The sequence below is a fragment of the Macrobrachium nipponense genome, chromosome 7 (assembly GCF_015104395.2).
Source record: "Macrobrachium nipponense isolate FS-2020 chromosome 7, ASM1510439v2, whole genome shotgun sequence".
Classification (NCBI taxonomy): domain Eukaryota; kingdom Metazoa; phylum Arthropoda; class Malacostraca; order Decapoda; family Palaemonidae; genus Macrobrachium; species Macrobrachium nipponense.
In genome coordinates this window covers 51,950,111-51,968,955 of record NC_061109.1, presented here as the reverse complement: position 1 = coordinate 51,968,955, position 18,845 = coordinate 51,950,111, and the positions used below count along the sequence as shown (strand labels likewise).

The window sequence follows — 18,845 nt, the reverse complement described above, 5'->3', positions numbered from 1 at the left end:
CTTTAAAAAACTATTTATATGTGATATGCTTATATGTAGCTGCATTGAAAAAAGCAGCAGATAAATGAGTTTATTAATCAGAAGTGTACAAATTACTGGAAAGACATTAAGGTTACCATATTCTTGAAAGTATTACACTAAAATTTTTGAGTTCCAATACACACACACACACATATAATATATATTATATATATATATATATATATATATATATATATATATATATGTATATATAAAGGTTTGGCCACAAAGGAAAATAGAAAGGTGAGAGGCTAAGAACTTTCTATTTTCCTCTGTGGCAAAACCTTTATTTATACCATAGGCATCTCATGTTTTACATACTTGGTGATCAAGTTATTCAGTTATTTATATATATTATTATATATATATTGTTAAAATTAATCTATATGGTATTTAATTTATATATTTGGTATATATATATATTGTATATTATTGTATTATATTATATATAATATATATAATTTTATATAGGTTGTATATTATTATATATATACCTATTATATAATACTTAAAGTTTTGTATTAATATAATTTAGTATATTTAATATATCTACAATCCTCTCCCCCAGTTATCGGCAGACTTGGTTACTGGGGATTTGGTTTTATGGAGCTTCTCTAGTGCCAAAAAATCAATGATTTTTTTGGAGGGTGGAAAATAGGCGATTCTTGGCACGATAATGTGCCAATTTCCAGTTGCAAGCACCGAAAATAGAGGTGCCGATGCATACCTAATAGAGGCACAATTAACCGGTTGTCAATGCAATAAGCGCCATAAATTGCTGATTTTCAGTTATCAGCAATTTTTGCTCATCATCAAGTCATTGGAACAGAACCCCTGCCGATAACACGGGACTGCCTGTGTGTGTGTGTAAATTTCTTTGTCAAATGCTTTAGTGAAATCAATGGCCTTTAAGGTACTTAATTAACTTGAAAATTCTAGATAAGAGAGGAGTCTAGCACCAACAATGATTGACTGAGCAATAATATGTTGTAACAATAATTGCCTAATCATTTATTTAATCAGCTATTACTGGCATATTTTTGAATACACCTGCTAGCTTGTCTTAAACTTGTAACAAGATGGGTAAGCTGTGACAAAGAACATGAAAATGTAACTTTTCCTTGTTGGCCATCTGCTTCTTCAGTGTGAAGAGTAATGAGGTACATGGCACCACCACCTTCTTCCCCTGTACTGCTCTGTGGAATGTAAAAGTGCATTATATTAGAACACTTCTTCTGTTCCTATATTCTGATAGAAAAGATTCTCTGATGCACTAAATTAATGTAATATTAATATAATTAATGTAATATTAAAAGTCATCAATATGAAAATCTTTCTTTAGGGCAATGAATATACATTCCTTTTCACCAATACTATTTTTCCAATAAAGGATTATTTTTCTGCAGATGCTACATTTCCATAATTGTCTGTCAACAATCTTAATATTGTTTTATGAGACAAAGTGTACTAGGTTTCAATATATTGTATTCCCCCAGAGAAGCTTTGGCCTTATCATATTAGGAAGGGCCAGTTCCAAGTGCAGGAGCTTACATCTAACAACTCACTCTGAATACCCAATTCTTGGTCCACTCTTAATCTCCATAATGACATTCTAATGATGCAGTCTTCTGGTTTGCCTGGTCCTGTTGTGGGGCGATTCTTTAACTGTGTGATTCAATCTACCAGATCCAATGTGCTATACAATCTGTATTCACTATTAATGTTCTAAAGGCTTTACACACTATATTAACAGTCTATATGGATGGCTACAAGATCTACAACTTATATCTACACTCCAGTCTCTCAATCTGACTCTGGAAACTTGATAACTCTAATCCTCTTCACTTATATTTGCTAAGCTAAAATGGTTTACAATGAAAAATAAAATTCTTTCTAGAAATACAAACAACTAATTTTTTTTTTAATGCAGACCTATAACATATTATTGACCTTCCTCCCTACCCCACATTCCAGTTGTCAAAGGTTTGCCCAACAAAAAATAATCTGGATGCCACTGAAGACTTGCTGGGCCCATTGATCAAACGGCAAGACTGAGGGATCTTTTTTCTTCAAAGAACATCTATCTGAGGAGGAATATTTTGTGACAAATAAAATGCTATATGTTTTGAGCTTGTATGAAAAAGAAATCTACTTTGTATGTTAAAAAAAAAAGATTTTTAGTTATTAAAAAAAGGATTTTGACGTAAGGAAAAATCTATTTCTGGGCGATTGGCTCGTGTCGCCAGCGAAATATCCTTTAATCTATTATTTCTAGGGTAAATGTACTAACACACCAGAGAATAAATAAAATAAAGAAAAAGGTCAGTATGACTGACTCGCTCACTCTAGGAGGGTGTCGGTATGAACACTAGGCGAGTGAGACCACTACCACGAGCCAAATGCCAATAGAAATCTCCCACTACAAAACCTCCAAGAGGGGAGCCGTCCCACAGAGGGAGCAGCTCGTACTACTACTACACCATCCCACGCTTGCGACTGCTGCGCCTCTAGTGGCCATCCTGAAGTTAGCAGACCAATCTTGAGCGAAGGGATGGGTAGGGGGGGTATTTCGCTGGCGACACGAGCCAATCGCCAGAAATAGATTTTTCCTTACGTCAAAATCCTTTTCTGGGCCTCAGCTCGTGTCGCTTGCGCGAAATCGTACCAGAGAAACAGCACAAGATTGTAAACAAAGTAAAATAAAATATAATAAAACAAAATAGGTCTCAAATGAAAGATACAAAATAAAAGAACGAATATAATTGCTAAAGATACAAGTACACAGTAAAGCAAAATCAGATTATGCTTAAAATTACCCTTAAATCTATTATGTTAATAATATAAGGTAATTTAAATATATACAAATAGGTACAATGATTACCTATCACAATAAATCTGTGTAACAACATGTATCAAAAATAGAAATAGCAATTAGTATAAATTTACATAAATATTTGATCAATGATAAAATAAAATATCTTAGGAATGTATATGACTTAATATACAAAACCCGTAACCATTGCATTATGATGTATCCCCTAGCATAAAATAAGGGGATAACATCTATGAGATCAGTATGGTAATCAGATGTGAGTGTCCCTAATCAGACAGGAAGGGGCACTTATACAATCATAAAGCAGCTAAGACACAAGGTAAATGTTAATGAACAAGGCAGGAATAGACGAACTGTTGGGTGAGGCAGGTAGAAAGGAGGACTGCAACTTCTACTATAATCTAGCTAGAGTCAGGGGAAACTATGTTACCCGCTGCTATTGCTGGGGAATTTCAGAGCTTCCAAGGACTTAAGGTAGTGACGTTTTGAACACTGTCGGCGATTTCCATCCGGTATACTTCTTTAAATCAGCAAAATTCATATGTTGGAAGTAATTAATTGAGGTGGCTACTGCCCTGACATCATGTGCTTTTGGAAAAGGAGTCGAGGATGGCTTGTTTGATAAAGTACAGGAATTTGTTGCCTGATGCCTTTAGTGGATAAAGTACCACCTTTTTCCCTCCTAAAGAGGGGCCCCGCCCCGATGAGGAAGAGGAGGTCTGGATGATGAAAGGCTCGTAAGGTTGAAACTGGACAAAGGGAAACATCTTGTGGAAGGGGTAGTACCTTCCAAGGTTCCCACCTCATCAAAGGATCTTCATTCTTTGCTAAAAAGCTACGTTTCCGGAGAAAGTAGCACTTCCCCGTGGGAAGGAATTGAATATGATCCGGATCTCTGGATAAAGCCGACAGTTTCTGAAATTCTTGCTCCTGAAGCCAGGCTTAATAAAAACAGAGTTTTCCTTAGGAGCATCATAAACGAGCACCTGTGTCATTATCGGTTTCGGAAGCCAGTTTTAGAACATCGTTTAAGAACCATGAAAACTGACGTAGGCCTGACAGAGGGCCTAAGTCTAGCACATGCTTTAGGAATAGACGAGAAATAGGTATCTGTCAAGTCTATGTTAAATCCAAATTGAAATATCTTTTTCAATGCTGACTTGTTTGTCGTAATCGTGCTAGCTGCTAAACCCTTTTCAAATAAAGATCTGAAAAAGGATATAGCAGAATTAACTGTCATGATTCTGATATCAGACTCTCTCAGGAAGATTGCTAACTTTTTGACGGCCGCATCATACTGCCTCAAAGTTGAATCCCTTTTATCAGATTCCAGGAAAAGAATATTCTGAGGGTCAATATTCGCATCTCTTTTTGCCGCAAACTTCATGAAATCCATAAAGTTAGGGTTTTGAGAATCCCTGAGGAAGCGAACACAGTCTTCGTTTGTACTGACTGGGAGAGCTTGGGACTGGGGATCCGAAGGGGACGAAGACCCAGTTCCAGGATCAGGGGGTATCCAATTGCTCTTCGGCCAGTCTGGGGCTGGGGCTACTAGAGCCACTTGACCCTGAATGTCCTGAGTTTGTCTAAGACCTTCATAAGGAGATTCACTGGAGGGAAGACGTAAATCTTCTCCCAGTTGTTCCAGTCCAGAGCCAGGGCGTCCGTGGCGTAAGCCAGAGGGTCCAGGTTGGGGGCTACATAACACGGTAGTTTGTGGTTCGCTTGAGATGCGAAGAGATCCACCTGTAGCCCTGGGACTCTTTGAAGGATCCATTGGAACGAACTCTCGTCTAGAGACCATTCCGACTCTAGGGGTACTGATCGGGATAGGGCGTCTGCTATGACGTTTCTTACTCCAGCTATGTGGGGTGGAGGAAAGATGCCAACTGAATTTGTCTGCTAGGGAGAAGATGGCTATCATGACGTGATTTAGATGACGTGACTTGGAGCCTCCTCTGTTTATGCAATGTACTACCACTGCGCTGTCCAAGGACTAGCTTTATGTGGGAGTACCTTGGTGGCGTAATCTTTTCAGAGTCAAGAAGACTGCCATTGCCTCCAGTACGTTTATATGGAACTGACGGAAACTGGGGTGACCAAATTCCTTGCACCTTTTTGACCTGGGAGTACCCTCCCAGCCGCTTAAGGACGCGTCTGTGTGGATGGTAATCCCTGGTGGAGGGAACTGAAGAGGGACTGACACTGGACAGATTCTTGACTTTTGCCCACGGCCGAAGCCGGTTCCTTAGAATCAGAGGTACTGAGGATAGCTTGTCCCTGGACCTGACATTTGCTCGAGAGCGCCAGATCCTGGTTAGATCTTTCAGTTTGGCTTTCATTAAGATGTTCGTTACTGAAGCAAACTGGAGAGAGCCGAGGATTCTTTCCTGAGCTCTCCTCGATGCTAGTTTGTGACTTAGAAATTGCTTGACTGACTTCGCTATTTCTTTCTTTTCTGGTGGATGGAATCGACAGAGTGTGTGAGGATAGATTCCATTGAATGCCTAGCCACTGAAAGTTTGACTCTGGGGTGAGTCTGGACTTGGATCTGTTTATCTTGAATCCTAGATATTCTAGGAATTGGATCACTTTCAGTGTGGCCTTGTTGCATTCCTCGACTGATGGGGCCCAGATCAACCAATCGTCGAGATACGCTACTACCATAATCCCTTGAGCCCTGAGCTGTTGCACTACTACTTCGCTAGCTTCGTGAACACCCTGGGTGCCACGTTGCCCGCCCGTAACGGGACTACCTTGAAGGAGAACGTCTGGTCTCCTATCTTGAAACCCAGATACGGGCGGCAAGTGTCTTGCAATAGGGATATGATAGTAGGCGTCTGTAAGATCGATAGATGTGGTGACGGCCCCACGGGGAAGTAAGGTCCGCACCTGTGAGATCGTGAGCATCTTGAACTTGTCGCAGCGGATGGCTAAGTTTAAGCGGGACAAGTCTAAGATTACCCTTCTTTTGTTTGTTTGAAGCCTTTCTTTGGCACGCTGAACAAGCGACCTTGAAATTTTAACCTCTTGACTTTGACTATAGCTCCTTTCTGAAGGAGGTCCTCTGCGCTACTCTGTCAATTCCTTGGAAGGAAGTTGACGGAAAGGTCTGGATGGAGGTGGGTTCGTCAACCAGCTCCAACCCAGCCCTTTTGACACTATGCTCTGAGCCACTGGCTGAAGTTCCACCGGTGGCGAAAGTGAAACAGCCTCCCTCCTACCTGAAGTTCCTCATTGGTTCTGGTAACCCCCTCGACCTCCTCTGAAGTGCTTTCCCCTATTGAAGGGACCTCCCGATCCTCTCCCACGAAAGGACCGCTTACCTCTGCCTCCCTTGTTCGAGCGTCATACTTCTGAGAAGCTTGACTCTCGAAGGCTGGATTGTAGGCTGGAGAGATGGCGTATGAGGTGGAGGTTGAGGCTGAGGGGATATCAAATAAATAGGCTGTGATTGGCCTTTAGACGTGGAGGGCTGAGCTGTCTGCACTAACGGCACTGTAGGAAACTTGTTGAGGGAAGCGCGGCTGCTTCTTTTGGTAAGGTTGGAAAACGTCTAGGCTTCCTTTGTCCCTTACCTTTTGGTGTCAAGTCTTGCCTTCTCCTAGCCATAAGACCCCAACGGTCCTTAAGGCTTTGGTTCAACCTCGTAGCCTCTGCTTGTACTTCCTTTACCATAGCCTGGGAATGGGAGATCTGCGCCCCAGATGTTAGAAGAAAAGTAACCTATTCGGTTCATGCCGAATGGTTGCCTCAAGCAATACATGCTTCCTGCAATTTGTTCTAGCAGTGGCAAACTCAAACATGTCTGACTGCACCGTTGAGTCAGGGCTTTGGTCATAAGCTTAAAAATTGGTTCTGAACCATAAGCCATGGTTGCTACCTCGGGACATAGCCATCAGGTTGATTGACCTGGCTAGTCTTGTTTTTCGAGTCAAACTCCGCTTGAATAAGACTATCCGGGAGCTGGGCAGCTTTTCACCAAAACTGCTCCATAGCACAGTCAGGTTTGAGTTTGCCAACTGTGAAAGTGTTAGGCAGGTCCTCCCCATAATTCTCCAATTGACGGGAGCAACGGAGAAGTGGGGTCTGCTTCTTTCAGCTGAGGCATGGGTTCCCCTTTCTGAGCCTGCTGAGATGGTCGACCTCGCTATCTTGGTAAGGAAAGGGAGCGGGGTACCTTCATCCATCGTGAAAATGGTAAAGGGGACTTTTGAATGGTTGGATCGTGTATTTGAACAGTCCATGTCCATCTAGACATCTAAGCCATTCACGTTGGGCCTGGTCCCGAGAATAGAGGACTGTCTCCTTTGGCACCCTGTCATCTCTAACCATAGCCGAAGGCGTGAGCCTAGCGTAGCCTATGAAAGGAGGGCTGTAGGCCTTCCGGGTAGAACTCGAAGTCCCTCTATTCTTCGAGTTCCAAACTCCGGTATGGAGATGAGACCATCTTGGAAGGGAGCATATGACGCTACTCTCCAAGGATTGTTCATGGAGAAAGCGGGCAGCGAGTCATACGGGGGAAGCTGAGATCCACTAGTGTTAGAGGTTGAGGGAGAGGCAAGGGGGGGCTTCTCTTAGGCCGGCTATAATGGTATCCTGAGAAGTTATCCTATCGACAGGCGAGATATCATATGTTCCATACTCGTCTTAAGGGAGCCTACCAAGTCGCCCACCTGTTGCAACAGGCCAGCATGGCGTCCAGAGCGGAGCTGCTGAGGAGGTGGAGGGAGACTCTGAATAGGCACCAAAAGGTAGTGGAACTGGGTGATACTGCCGGGGTACGGGATTTCTCCTTAGGTTTACTCTTTGAGGACTTTGAGCCGGAGCTAGACCCTTTAGTCCTCTGAGCCGGGATTACGAGCCGGAGACTTACGTGAAGAAGAAGACGAGGACGTCTCTTCGAGGATGATGACGTCTTAGTCAAGGTCATATGTTTAGACTTGATCTTAGGCCTAACCGAAGCCTCTGGAGGAGTATATAACTCATCACCGGTAAAGCCTGGGAAGGATGGTGAAGTTGCAGGGGTAGAAGAAACAGTCGTTCCCAAGGGGGACCCTTGGGTACCTGCATTACTTACCTCGACCAACAGGTCGTCTATACCTACCATAGGTTCAAACATTTATATCCAGGGTTGCGACATCCGTGGAGATATCCTGGTCCTTGTTCAGTCAAGGAGGCCGCCAGCTGTTGTTGGATAAAGGCAATAGAGGGGTCCGCCTCTACGATCGACGTATCCAGTCGCCTTGCCTCCGGGGAAGATTAACAAAGCTAAACGCTTCTCCAGAATGTAGGGCTGACCCTTGGCGGCGTTCTTGCCAAAACCTCCGACCCAGGCCCGCAGGGTAGCCAATGCCGTATCTCTTACTGCCGGAGCCTGTAAGAGAGGATATATTTTAGATTTAAGAACCACTTAAAACTAAAACTTAGGATATAACTTAAACTAGATGCCTTAAGTTAAAGTAATGATGAAAACTTAAGAAGTAAAAGAGGCGGAGCGGCATGCGGAGATGGAATACTTACGCCTTCCAAAAGCTGGCTCAACAGATCGTAACATATGGTACACGTCTCATGGTACCAGACCTGGATGTCCCCGTGCGGAGTCGCGCATGGAGCATGGGACCGGCAAACTTCGTGTCCACAGGGGTCCTGAAGTGTAGCGGAACATCCCGGATGCTCACAGTTGGTGGCCTGTAAGTGGGAAGACACATGAGTATCTTAAAGGGGGAAACACTTACAGACTAAGGACAAAAGAACTCCGTTACATGGCGGAGCTCGGAAAAAATTTGGGCATAACCCCTCCCTGCATGGCCTGAATAGGCTATAATCCCGGAGAGATCCGGTAAATACTAAGGGAGGGGTGGGGTGGGGATGGTTTAAAGAAACTTAAGATAAACTTAAAGATAACTTAAACCTACATGCAAGTAACCGGACTAGGTCCAGTGAAGCGGAGTGTAGTAACTCAGCAATACGGTACGGTTAGTAAAGACCTATTGTATGCTCCGGTCCAACTATGGTGGACTATACCCTTCCGCTGGATACCAGGACTCGGTAGGGAGGAGCTCTAGTAAGGGGGAAGGGCGAGATGACATACAGACTCGCGCTAACCCGGAGCGACAGGAAGTAACGGAGGGGGGAAGGCCAGAGCCCCCCACAACGTACCACCCGCCGAGCCGAGAAGCGCGGAGAGGTCGGAACCAGTCAGGGACTGTCGGACTCCCAGGCCCCATCCGGTGGGGGAGGGGAAGGGGGAGGCAGGCTCGGGCATGCTGGGCGAGCAAGGACAGACCGACCCACCCCCGCCCGACTCTATGGGAGAGCGGGAGAGGGGGAAGGGGACTGGCAGGCGCCTGGCTGACCCTGATGATCAACGTAGTGACCACGAGGTCGGTAAAACTAAGATACGGTAACCAATGCCTAGGCCAACCACTGATCATAGAGAAGCTATCGGGAAGCAACTAGAACTGAAAAGCGGTAAGCATATAGGCCCATAGGGCGCAAACCAACTGATCAGAGAGAAGCTATGAGGAAGCGACCGACTGATCAACTGGTAGACAAGGCTCTATGAGCCAAGGACCCTAGGCTAAGCCAGACGCCAACTAACCTAACAATAACAAAACATAAAAATATAATATATAATAAAAATGAAAGACAGAAGGTAAAAATATAGCAGGAGAAAAAATCCAGGAGTGTGCGACTAGCCGAAGGCAAGTCTACCACTCAAAGCTAGTCAGGGGCCGATACAAGGAACCTGAACTAGGGTCTGGATAGAAAAAGCCTACATAAGGTGAAATACATACACGTATAACAACTTGAGTAGACGTAAAAAGGCGGATAATCAAAATAGAGCGTAAAATAATAAGGGATGTTCTAGGTATGGGAGACCAAGAACGCGAACCAACATGCGGCAGGACCATGCTGCCATGCTTCCAGCCCCCGAGAACGTATCTATACCTAAAAAACGGCAAATACCGTCTCGGGGACGGAAAAGACTCGCTAACCGTAAATACTGAGTACTTAACTTAGCTGCTGCAATAGCTGCAGCGCTCCATTATCGAAAATCCGAAGAAATGGCACAAAATACACAGAGAAAGAAAAATAGCACGTGTGCTCGTGAGTGCTAACTGAAAAGGATGACCACTAGAGGCGCAGCAGTCGCAAGCGTGGGATGGTGTAGTAGTAGTACGAGCTGCTCCCTCTGTGGGACGGCTCCCCTCTTGGAGGGTTTTTGTAGTGGGAGATTTCTATTGGCATTTGGCTCGTGGTAGTGGTCTCACTCGCCTAGTGTTCATACCGACACCCTCCTAGAGGGTGAGCGAGTCAGTCATACTGACCTTTTTCTTTATTTATTTATTCTCTGGTATGTGTTAGTACATTTACCCTAGAAATAATAGATTAAAGGATATTTCGCGCAAGCGACACGAGCTGAGCCCAGAAATGATGTTTTTGACATAAGAAAAGCCTATTTTTGGTAGCTGCTGTGAGTCCTCAAATGAGTTATAATCTCATGCCCCCTAAGGCTCCATAAGACAAACCAACCAATCTCAGAGAATTCTTTTATAGTAATGAGTCTCGGCCACAATAGTGCTAGTTAGCACAGTGATAGAATATAAAGGACCGGGACAAGAGGGCTATATGTATATCCCCTACCTTAAAATGGCTACCTCACCTTTTTCCTTCATCCTACTTGTACAGATGTGACAACAGTGCATATATCGGCTGTCTCCTTCATTACACATCGGGTTTGTGCAAGATAAAATATTCACCCCAGTCCCATGAGTTTTTGATATTCTTTCGGGTTCCAAGGTGACTTACCTAATAATGTTGGTTCTGGCTATGGGATTATTGCACCTTCCCAGCAATACCTCACCATGATCACCACTCATGGCAATAGTATTTCAGGAATTTTTTATCCAAGGTAAGGTCACAGGGTATCAACCATTTCCTTTAATCCAGATACCCACTTTTGACAATAAAAAAACAGGACACAACACAAGGACTAGGACTAATATATGTATTATTCTTTGTGCCGTGTTCCTTTTCTTGATACCCATTAGGGTTTGGCAATAAAGAACAGGAAACACACAAACCTATGTATTTATTATCCCCTTGTGGATGTGATATAACTTACTTACTTACATGAGGTCTGTCAGGAGAATTATTGCACCTTCCCAGTTTCAGGAATATGGCAGTGCAAGCAGTCCCCGGTTATCAGCGGGCTCAGTTGATGGCGATCCTGTTTTATGGGGTTTATCTAGTGCCAAAAATCACTGATTTTTGGCGATCCTCTGGTTTGACAGGAAGGTGCTTGACAAGGCTGTGTCTATGATCATTCCCAGGTAGAGAACTCTCTGGCTGGGGTGAAGATTGGACTTTTCCAAATATATCATGATGCCTAAGCAGTGGCAAAATTGGAGAAGACTGTCCCTGTCTCAAATTATCTTTTCTCAGGAACACGCTAAAACCAGCCAGTCGTCGATATAGCTTAGGATCTCCTGAGCATGAGCCCATGTTAACACTAGGGGGGAAAGCTTGTGAACACCTAGGGAGCTGATGTTAGTCTGAAGCAAAGGACTTTGAACTGGAGCACCAGTTCTCCGAGACTGAAGCACAGAATCTTCCGAGAGGCGGGATGGATAGGGATCTGGAAGTAAGCATCCTTCAAATCTATAGTCAGCAAATAGTCGTTGTCTCTGACAGCTGCTAAGACTGTTCGAGGAGTCTCCATCCTGAACTTTGTCTTCCTGATGAAGAGGTTCAATGTTGAATGGTTTATCACTGGCCTCCAACTGCCAGCTTTGGGGACCTATGGAAGAAAAACCCCCCCTTCCCCCCCCCCCCCGGGGGGGGGGGGGGGGACAAAAAAAAAAAAAAAAAAAAAAAAAAAAAAAAAAAAAAAAAAAAAAAACCTGTAGAACCCCTGGGGAAGGGCGGTTTGTTACCCTTGCTCTAACTGCTCCCTTTCTTTCCATCATCTTCCTCACTTCTTGGAGAGCTAGGTGTTTGGGATAGTCTAGGCGTAGATGAGGTGAAGGAGAGGACGTCGGAGGGAGGAGGAGGAGAGGAGGAGGACGAAGTAGCAAGTAGATATCCTACACAAACGACATCTACCACCCAAGGCTCCACTCCTTAACTCTGCCACGCAGCCCAATGGCAACTTGCCAGGCATACCCCACTGGTGGCAAAGAATTGGGAGGGGCACCCACGATATCATCTACCTCCCCTGGCTCTGCCTCTATTCCCCCTTCCTGGTCTTGAAGAGCAGGTCAGAAAGTGACGTTGCCGAGGTGGTTTCTTTGGAGATGAAGCAGGTTGAGAAATCTTGTTCATAGTAGCTGGTCTTATAGGCTTCTTGGGAGGAGACTGCTGATTCTTCTTTGGAATGTTTGGGCAAGAAGGAGCTGTTGATTTACTCACTGTCTGCTGAACAAGATGACCATTATTGTCAGCTAGACACCTGTCAATAACTGTATCCAGTTGATCCCTAGAGAAAAGCGGTTAAGGAAAGAATGGATATGTCACAAGGCGGTGCGTGGCTTCTGACCAGCTATCACAACGTACACGCAGGAGTTGCCAGATCTCACAGAATCCTTGCTTACAATCTTCGATTGTTTTTAACCGGTTACCAGCTAGCGCTAAGAAATATCCTATTGTTAAGACCGAAGGTTTGTTCCACATATGAACAATAGAAGGTTAAGACTGGAGCAACAATAGAAACTTGACAGGCTTACAATGTGATGATGATACTGTTTTAAAACAGTAAAAATTCACAAAATGTATAAAGTTTTCTTACTAGTAGATTGCATTATGGAGGAGTGATAATGGTAGTTACATTTGACAACATCTTCAAAGGTTATGAGAGAGAGAGAGAGAGAGAGAGAGAGAGAGAAGTGAGAGAAGAGAGATGACGAGAGAGAGAGAGAGAGAGAGAGAGAGAGAGAGAGAGAGAGCGTCGTTGGGTTGAGAGTTTAAATGTTTTCGTATGTTTGATATGTCGTGTTTCATGTTTTGTATTGCTGTATGATAGTATGTAAGTGCGTATGTGTTTTATCTGAAGAGTGTGAGTGAGTGAGTGAGCGATCGAGAGAGAGAGAGAAAGATCGTAATTGGTGGCTGGATAATAAGGAGTGGTTTGATAGTGGGCGCGAGTGTCTGGGTTGTCTGTTGGAGTGGTCGCCGAAGCAGTCTATGGTGGGGGTCTGTGATGGTCATAGTCAGGAGTGGTCTTTTGGAAGATAGTATTGATGGTCAGTTGTATTGCATTTTTCTGGAGTTGTTATATGAGTTGTTATTGGTATTGAGTGTTGGAAGGTTGTTGTGCTGGTGCTTGAAGGTTGTTGAGCTTGTGAGTTGTTGAGTGTTGTTGTTGTTGGTGAACTGTAGTGATTTATTGGTGTTGTTTGTGAGTGGTTGTATGTGGACTTGTAAGGTTGTTGTTTTAATGTTGCTGGTGTTTGTCTGCGCAATGATTTGTTGTCGAGTTATTGTATGGTTGTAGTACTCGGTTGGTTGTTTTGTGTTGTGATTCTCGGCGGTGGTCGTTTCAACGACTTTATCCAGCGGACAGCACAGCCTCTTGCCTTGAGGACAGTCATATCTGGTGAGTACATGAATGTGAGAGCTTTGTTTGTCTGTCAGTGAGCCATTGTCCTGTCAGTAAATAGTATCATAAAGGGGAAAGTGTGGCTGGGAAAACATTGATAGTCTGTACAACTAAAGTAACTGTGGGGAGATTTGCTTGCTTTCTTTGCTTGCTTGTGATCCCGCTGCAGCATCATCATGGTAAATAAAAGAAAAAACAGATTTATGCATAGATTATGCACTGAGGGTTGAAATAACATTAGATGGAGAATTTTAAAAGGGAATCGTCCATATATTTAAGAACACTGACACCCACTCCTGAGTTGGAATTTAGTGAAAGGCTAAACATGGTCAATCTGAGGATGAAAAGGTTGAGTAAAATTTGGAAATCAACTAAAGGATCCTAAATTGCATATGAAAGTAAGATTGTACCTATGTTGAGTACAATCTGTATTACTATATGGACATGAATGTTGGTATAATGATGACACCATAACTAGAAATATATATTTGACTTGAGAATAAACTGCTTTAAGAAGAATATTAAGAATCAGATGTTAAAACGGAGTTAAAATGATACCAAAGGGGAAATTACAGAAGATTCCTGTTTAGCCGAGACAGTGAAGAGATGGAGTTGGAGATGGTTTGACCAAGTCCTTCACACAACCTCTAGGAGAATAGTATGTGATAGTGTCAGCTGGGCTCTTGTGGACACCAGAACAGTTGGAAGCTTTAGATCTACTTGGATGAGAAAATGAGAATGAAGACTGGGGACAAGTGGAGATTTGAGGAAGATGGTTCACAGGAAAGACATGAGTGGTAGAATTTCACACAAGCCCTTTAAATCGTGCTGCATTAGAAACAGTAATGATAAAATATTTTCTCACAACAAAATGGCCAGAAAAATAAAGTTTCCCTGATTTTGACCTTTTTTAAGCTGCAATTTAGTTAGTTTGATAGACACAACAAAATATACTAAACCCAAAAAGTAAACAAAATGATAATTTTCAATTTATATTAAATTGAAAAGGGCTGTTAATGCACAGGGAAGTTATTTTCGTACAATTTCTTTTCAGATTCATATTCTCATTTAGTCTCATGCTATTCAATTGTTAAGTACAGTATTTACATTGAACTACTTTTAACACTATTTAATTTCATCGTCAAACTTTTTAATGCTATTTTTTACTAATTGACATTAAGTGGAACTTTCATGAGCCACAGAACTTGAATCTATTTTTCTCCATAATTGTACAGTACTGTACTTAGTACATATTTGACAAATTAGTGGGAAATGACTTCAAAGAATCAACTGCGTACCTATACAGACAAAGAATAGACTACCTTTCATTATTTCTTATCACCAATAACTTTCACTATTTCTTCTGAACAATACTTTTGTTATTTCTTTTCACAAATTCAATGCAGTCTAAAAATGACATAAAAACTTGACCTAGCACTCTTAACTTTTGCTAGCGAGATTAGGGCACTTACGAAGAGGTTACTTTTACCTGCATACAAAACTTTATTACAGACTGATAAAAGGTGTTGCAACTTACTCTCACTCTATAGTTTAATTTCCAATCAACGTCGATTACGTGAGGTGGATATGTTCCAGTGGAGGCTAATTTCGAGCGGATCACAGGACGACACATGTCTAAACTTGCCACGGTTTTCTCAACTCGATCTGGGGAAATACCGTACTTTTAAATAATGTACATTATTTGCATTAATTATCATATCTTAATGAAATATTACCGTGGAAGCTAAAGCAATTGTTATTAAGTACTGTAGGTAACTGGATTTTGTAGTTTGTGGTAGTGTTGTCTGTTTCTATGAAAATACAAACCAGAACCTTTTCTATATTAGATTCCATCGGCACAAGCTGGACCAGGTGCCGATAATATAGTTATGGCGCCATAACATACTTATCTGAAGCGCCATTAACCAAAACTCGGTGCCATAAATTGCAATTTCGGTTAAGTGGCAGTTTTCGCTTGTCGGCACCCTGCCAAGGGCAGAAAACCGCCCACCCCCAAATAACCGGGAACTACCAGTATACAGGCAGTCCCCGGTTCACAATGGGTTCAGCTTATGACGTTCCGAGGTTATAACGCTTCTCAATTATATTTATCAGAAATTATTTCCAGGTTTACGACACATGTTCCAGGTTTATGACGCCTACAACGCTGATCAAAGAAATATGACACAAAAAATGCAAAATAATCAATATTTGAAGGCTTTTTGATGAAAAATGCAATAAGAATGCAGTTTACATAGTTTTCAATGCACCCAAAGCATTAAAAGTAAGGTTTTCTTAGGATTTTTCAAAATGTTCCGACTTACAACGATTTTCAGCTTACAAAGCGTCTCAAGAACAGAACCCCCAATGTAACCCGGGGACTGCCTGTATATGTATATATATACAGTGAACAATGTAATTGCGGACTCACATATTTGCATATTTCTCTCTGGAACATATTATACCCCCATTATTCATGGTATTTTTCTATGAGAAATATCCACACATTCCTAATTTTTATTTTCAATTTCATCATAAAATGCACTATTTGTGATAAGATTATTATAAAAACAGTTATAAACATTTTTAGTGGGGTTTCTTGAGTTTTAACTAAGAAAATAAGTGGTTTTATGCATTTTCATAGGGGTTTCGACTATTCGCAGGTTCTAGCTATTAGCAGGGGGGTCTGGTACCCATCCCCCACAAATATGGGGAAATATATATATATATATATATATATATATATATATATATATATATATATATATATATATATATAATATGTAATATATATATATATATATATATATATATATATATATAATATGTAATATACATATTATATATATATATATATATATATATATATATATATATATATATATATATATATATATATATATATATATATATAATATATATATATATATATATATATATATATATATATATATATATATATATATATATATATATATATATATATATATATATTATATATAATATATATATATATATATATATATATATATATATATATATAAATATATATATATATATATATATATATATAGTTCCCCATATTTGTGGGGGATGGGTACCAGACCCCCCTGCTAATAGCTAGAACCTGCGAATAGTAGATGCGCTACGTAGTAGATGCATGATGGGAGGTTATGCTGACCAATAGGAGAGAAGGATTCCTCCATTGGCGGTGGGACTAGCAAATCAGGAACCAATGGGAGAGCGGGAGGATGGTGGTGAGTCTACTCAGTTGGCGGTGCGCAAGTTTCAAAATTGTTATCGGTGGTCCTGGGGAATCTTGGACTTTACAGCAACAACCTCTCGTATCTTGAGCAATTTTCGTATGTAGAGCCGTAAAATTTTTTCGTATCTGCTTTCGTATCTCAAGTTTCGTAAATTGAGCCTTTTTGTATCTCGAGGTACCACTGTGTGTGTGTGTGTGTATATTTATATTATATATATATATATATATAATATATATATATATATATATATATATAATATATATATATATACAGCATTCAGCAGGGTCCAACAAACACATCAAAAAGGCCCATATTTATTAGCAAGAGACGTTTCGCACATTATCTATGTGCATCTTCAATCTGTAAGAACAACACAAAATACGTTAAAGTTTAAAAACATGATTTTTTATATAAAAAAGATTAAGATAAGAAAAAAAAAGTATTATACAAAAATTAAAATTAATACAAATTAAAAGGTATATAGTAAAAAAGGAAAAACCAGTTCTCGCCAAACCATCCAAAGGAGAAGGAGAAGAACGAATGACCAAAACTTGACACCAACCTACGACTTCAGTTATGCAAGATAAAGAGGAGAAGCGGAAACGTTAGAATTCAAAGGAGGAACAAGCCGTTTGATGTATAAGGACTCAAGGGTAGTTAGGTAATTGCTATGACTTGTTCCACCAATAATAGAGAAGTGCTTTTTATTTATTTCAATTTTGCATATGGAGGCATGATTCTTTATATTAGAAAATTCTGGTTTGCTTAATTTTTGACCCGTTCTAAAGCTGTATCCCATATGGCTACAGTATCTCATCTGCAGTAACCTACGACTTGATCCAACATAAATCCCTCCGGGACATCCCGGCCACTTGAATTTATAAACAATGTTGGATCTCATGAAGGTCTGCAGTTTGTCTTTTTAGCCGAAGAATACGCCAATCTTGAGTGGATTGATTGGAATTAAATGCAATTTAAGGCAGCCAAATTCATTTTCTATTATTTGTTTAAGTTTGGCAGAAAACTTGTCGTCAGAGATAAATGGGATAGTGGCACATACATTTTTCTTTAAGACATTATAAGAGGGCATCGGATTCGAGAAATCTTGTGACAGCAGTCTGTTAATGACTTTATATACCAGTTTTTCAGGATAGGAGTTCTGTAAGAAAAATTTAACTAAAAACAATATCTCATTGTGAAAGAGAGACCAACTCGAAGAGTAACGTAAAGCCCTGTAAACCAAAGTGTAAATAGAATTCAGTTTAAAGTTCTTGAAGCATGAACTGTAGAAATTGTTAGCAAGCCCAGTGTATGATTTTTTCCTATACACAGATGTAGTAAATTCACCATTGTCTCTAGTAACACTGATCTCTAAAAAGGGTAAAGAGTAGTTGGTTTCTTTTTCCATGGTAAATTTTATATTTTCATGTTGACTATTGATATGGTCCAGAAACATCTCTCTATGCCAGGGTTCTTTGAATAGCGCAAATGTATCATCCACATATCGTCTATAATAGACAGGTTTAAACACATCCGGACAGTTAGTTAAAAAGGTTTCTTCTAAAAAGGACATAAAAATATTAGTAAACACAGGTCCCAATGGGGAGCCCATGGCAACTCCATCGACCTGCGATTTAATTCCAATCAATCCACTCAAGATTGGCGTATTCTTCAGCTATAAAGACAAACTGCAAACCTTCATGAGATCCAACATTGTTTATAAATTCAAGTGGCTGGGATGTCCCGGTATTTATGTTGGATCAAGTCGTAGGTTACTGCAGATGAGATACTGTAGCCATATGGGATACAGCTTTAGAACGGGTCAAAAATTAAGCAAACCAGAATTTTCTAATATAAAGAACCATGCCTCCATATGCAAAATTGAAATAAGTAAAAAGCACTTCTATATTATTGGTGGAACAAGTCATAGCAATTACCTAACTACCCTTGAGTCCTTATACATCAAACGGCTTGTTCCTTCTTTGATTCTAACGTTTCCACTTCTCTTTATCTTGCATAACTGAAGTCGTAGGTTGGTGTCAAGTTTTGGTCATTCGTTCTTCTCTTCTCCTTTGGATGGTTTGGTGAGAACTGGTTCCTTTTTTACTATATACCTTTTAAT

At 40.9% G+C, this 18,845-nt stretch overlaps 1 protein-coding gene across 2 annotated transcripts in view; it reads right to left on the bottom strand.

The window, feature by feature from the left end:
* Nucleotides 1–586: 586 nt before the first annotated feature.
* The window catches only part of LOC135217440 (COMM domain-containing protein 3-like), a 77,398-nt gene continuing 59,139 nt past the window's right edge, over nucleotides 587–18,845 (bottom strand). For both annotated transcript variants that reach the window (XM_064253309.1, XM_064253308.1), the window contains 2 exons: nucleotides 14,995–15,122; nucleotides 587–1,217 (listed from right to left, as the gene is read on the bottom strand). In XM_064253309.1, coding sequence (XP_064109379.1) covers nucleotides 1,041–1,217; nucleotides 14,995–15,122 — 305 coding nt within the window. In that variant the 3' untranslated portion in view covers nucleotides 587–1,040. The remainder of the gene's footprint in view (nucleotides 1,218–14,994; nucleotides 15,123–18,845) is intronic.